Source organism: Carassius gibelio, chromosome B19 (assembly GCF_023724105.1).
Source record: "Carassius gibelio isolate Cgi1373 ecotype wild population from Czech Republic chromosome B19, carGib1.2-hapl.c, whole genome shotgun sequence".
In the NCBI taxonomy this organism is placed as follows: Eukaryota; Metazoa; Chordata; class Actinopteri; order Cypriniformes; family Cyprinidae; genus Carassius; species Carassius gibelio.
In genome coordinates, this window is record NC_068414.1 from 29,313,861 (window position 1) to 29,318,081 (window position 4,221).

Consider the following 4,221-nt stretch of genomic DNA (forward strand, 5'->3'; position numbering starts at 1 on the left):
CTTGGCCAAATATTGCTTTTAATAAACCAAATATCAATGGAAAGCTTATTTATTCAAATTGCGAAAAATTGACACTTAAGATTGGTTTTGTGGTCCAGGGTCTCACACACACACACACACACACACAATATTTTGTGATAACCAAATGTAGTATCATAGTGAAAGAGACACGTGGTTGCAATTTAGCATATTCATTGCTTAGAGTTTTATTTAAGGGTACAATAAAAGGAAAGAAATGTTTCAGAATAACATGTTATTGATTGTAATATTTGTAAATTCAATAATGTTAAATACTTTGTGTATAAAAAAAAAGTTACTGAAAACAAAGAGAGAAACACTTTTGATTGAAACACTGACATTGTGAGGAGAGCGAAGGCTTTTGTGTTTGCTAGTCGCTAAAGTCATGGCACATCTGAGCACAATGTCATCAGGCTGCCAGCACCGGTTTTATCAAGTCTGAGATTTATAGATTTCAATTGATCCTGTAATTAATCAGGCAAAAAAAAAAAAAAAAAAAAAAACTGAACCGTCTATACATTTTCAGCTTATTACTATATCAGATTTAACTTCTAGTCTGATCTGAAATGAAATCAATCATATAAAGTGTCCATGTCAGCCTTGCCTCTGGGTAAAGTCTGGAAGAATATTTGGCAAGAACAATCATGTAGCTCACATTAACAGAGGTCATACGCATTCACACCAACACAAACACACAGTCAAACACACAAACCGATCAGTACATCACAGAAGATACAGTCTAGTTCAAGATTCTCAAACAAAAAAAAAACAAAAAATGCCACTGAACACTTTTATATCGCTTGTTTTTCTCCTTCTTCTATTACTGCCTTGTCATTGCAGCTTTGCCCTGTTTCTCTCGCCACAGTTCACGTCTCAGGGACGGAGGTTTCTTGATCTCTTTTTTGAGGCAGGGACGGGCTTGCTCCGCTTGCGTGCTGATGCATTATTGGATTTGGTTGCACGCTGGACTGGGACCGGAGCGGGTTTCACAGCCGCTGCCACCGCCGCTGCCTCCTCTGAGTCTGGAGCTTCATCCTCTGCACACACAGAAACTTTAGACCTTTCATTCACAAGAGTACATTCAGGGGTTGCATGTGTGTGTTTATGATGGGACATTTACCATCAGGCTCTTCCATGCTGGATTTAGCTGCATCTAAAGATTAAAAAAAATAAAACATGCATGAGATTTTTTAAGCAAATTCATATTTAATTAATAAAAGTGAGTTATAATAATCTCCTGCAATTATTAAAAAAATACATTTTGCATTAATATGGATCTTTGGCTAATCAAGATGAAATACAAAATAAATAAATAACAACAGAATCAATCAAACCACAAAAGAGCGACAATATTTAATTGCAATAAAGTACAAAGTATTATTTTTTGAATAAAAAGAATAAAAAGTAGATAGAAAAGAAAAGAAAGGGTTCTATACTTTTCCCCCATTTATTGCAGCAATGAGAATAATATAAAGAAAATAATATAAAGAAAATATGCTTAATTTTCATTGAAGTCATGCAATGTTACAAATATCCATAAACAAAAAGTCAAAACCATGAGCTGACATTCTTGCAACAATTAAAATATTTCAGACTATATTTTTATCCAATATTATGCATAATAAAAATAACTTACCAGCTTTGGGCACATCCTTTACTTGAGGTGCTGAAAAGAAATTAAACATACATTTTTCTATTATTTAGTCTAAAATATTGAGCAATGATATGTCATTTATTATATCGTTCATATTTTCCATGAATAGACCTGATACTCACCACTGTTTCCTGCCTCGGCACTGGTGCTGCTCGCATCTAAATTAGACAGTTTGACTTAAAATAAGCATCATATTTATTTTTAATTGTTTGAATGCTTAGTCAAAGTTGTGGTGATGGTGAATCAATACTTTTTTATGTACATAGTTCTTCCTTATACTTCAGAAGCTCATCCATAAGAAAGAGAAATCAGAAATGAAATCTCTTAACTGTCTATCTATTTCTTTTAGACACTACTCAGATTAAATGGAGAGCAAACTGAACTCTCAAAGCAAGAAACTCTCCTCTAGGTAGACCAGAATAGAAAAAAATGGTTTTAAAATGTGTATGTGGGTTTAGACTCCACCAGATGGCAGACTTGTAAAGTCTAACTCAAAAACTTCCAGCAGCTTGCTTGTTATATGACTCTTTGGATATTAAAAAAAGATCTTGGTGTTTCATTACAGGTTATTCAGATCAGTGTTTTGGTTTATTTCATTTGTATTTTTTATATAGCACCAGGACACATATGGACTCCTTAAGAACTATAGAATAAGAAATGTATCATGAAAACAGTTGCTTGATCTCTCATGTTCTCGTATCATTCTGTGAGTCAGGCTTCAAAAGCTCTGTTAGGCAATGAGCTGAAACCTTCAGTTTAACCCTCAGGGCGACATGTCAGACGTGTCTCAACACTTCACACATTGTCCCTTCCCAAACTAACAATCATTCTCTCTTGTTTATCAGGAACGTCAGCTAGTCTGGTGCTCAAATCAAATCCAAAGTTGATAAGAAACAGCTTCTGTCCTGCATGCGAAGCAGTGATCACTCACCATTGGGCAGGTCGGGTGAGAGCAGGTTCATGCTTTCTGTCAAAGAAAACACAAAACACTGCAGTGAGAATCTGTCCGGCTGACATCCTACAGTCTGTGATTCTGAAACAGAGAAAGTGGGTGAAAACTCACCAGTTGGAGCTTCATCTGAGGTTGAATCTGGATCTGTGGATTAATGGAAGGATTCTTAGTGAAAGCTTTATTTGCCTTCGGCGACATGTTTTCATGTTATTGATTTCAGATTTACCTGTAGCAAACATGGCATGGGACCCTCCGTCAGCTGCAATGTTCAGTTGCAGGTTTTAGTTTTTAAATAATTCATGTCGTAGTCACATTCCACTTACATAGAATATACAGATTTATCACAATAAACTGTAAAACATTTTTTGGCTATACACACTACATTATTATTCATGAGAGTTTAAAGATATTTCAAACTCTGAGTTCTCTGAATTAGAATAATTATTCTCTGTTCTGATATCGTTCTACTGTAGATAATATTTGTGACTTATTTATGTTAACTCTCTTATATTACAGGAAAAAAAAATATATATTGACCTGCTTCAAGGTCCGCTTTAACCAGTACCAGTGCTAATGAGCAGAGGATGAGAATGTTCCTGTGACGAAATAAACAAAAATCAACCATCAAATCATTTCCTGACACAATAAATCACAAAAAGGAGCTGTTTTTCATAAATTATATTTGTAGTGAACGAGTTTGATTTAAATAAACCACTGACACAATATCAATATTCTGGATTAAAAACAAACAAAAAAACGATTAATAATTTATTAAATAATAATAATTAAAGTCAACTATATCATGTATCAATTACATCAATATTATGTGTTTATATTTAAATATTAAATTACTACAATCAATTGCATGTTAGAAAAATAATAGCCTTATATATATTATAATAGCATATAAAACCAAATGTAATATTATTTATTAATAATTATTATAAATCAATTTGGTGGAACTTTCCAGAATGAAAGAGTGACAAAAACAAATTTTCTTTTTTTAAAGACTGTATATAAAAAGTGATTTGCATTATGAAAGGTGTTGATATTTACCTGGTCATCATGGCTGGAGGTCAGAGACAGGGTCTGGCGGTGTACAGTACACAATGTAGTATTGCACTAGAACTGGTCCTGTGGCGACAGCGGCCGTCAAGGCTTTTATACCTCCTCAAATGCCACTGAGAATGTGTGAGGGGAGGGTCTCTTATTGTGCGGAAAAAACGGCTTCATCTTGGATTACATTAATTGCATGGCTTAATGTAAGGATTCATATGTCTCCCTCCCATGTACATTCCCACCAAAAGATTCTCCGTAAGGGGAAAATCTTACCTTACAGAGAACCTTTTGTTACCTGCTGCATATTTAAAAGTTCCTCTCCCCCACAAAACAAAAAAAGAAGTCCTGCCAGTGGAGGGTTCAGGTAAAGCACAATGGCAAGGTCGTCATATTTGCCCTGCTTGACCTGCCAATCGGACGAGCGTGGCGTGGTGAAAGGCACTCAATGCTGGGGATTCCCTGGGTCACTGAGGCCAGTATTTGGGGAGAAATGCAAACCTAATTGCGCTGTAAATCAATAGCAGGCTGGCAGGGCATA

The 4,221-nt window shown here is 35.2% G+C and overlaps 1 protein-coding gene across 1 annotated transcript; it reads right to left on the bottom strand.

Annotated features, from left to right (window-relative positions):
* Positions 1-203: 203 nt before the first annotated feature.
* Positions 204-3,885, bottom strand: si:ch211-133n4.6 (uncharacterized protein LOC797776 homolog). The gene is made up of 9 exons (XM_052583235.1): positions 3,681-3,885; positions 3,162-3,220; positions 2,851-2,883; positions 2,736-2,768; positions 2,604-2,639; positions 1,795-1,830; positions 1,655-1,684; positions 1,139-1,171; positions 204-1,055 (listed from the first exon to the last, which is right to left on the bottom strand). The coding sequence occupies exons 1-9, from the start codon at positions 3,689-3,691 to the stop codon at positions 892-894; spliced, it is 435 nt and encodes a 144-aa protein (XP_052439195.1). The 5' UTR covers positions 3,692-3,885; the 3' UTR covers positions 204-891.
* Positions 3,886-4,221: the final 336 nt, after the last annotated feature.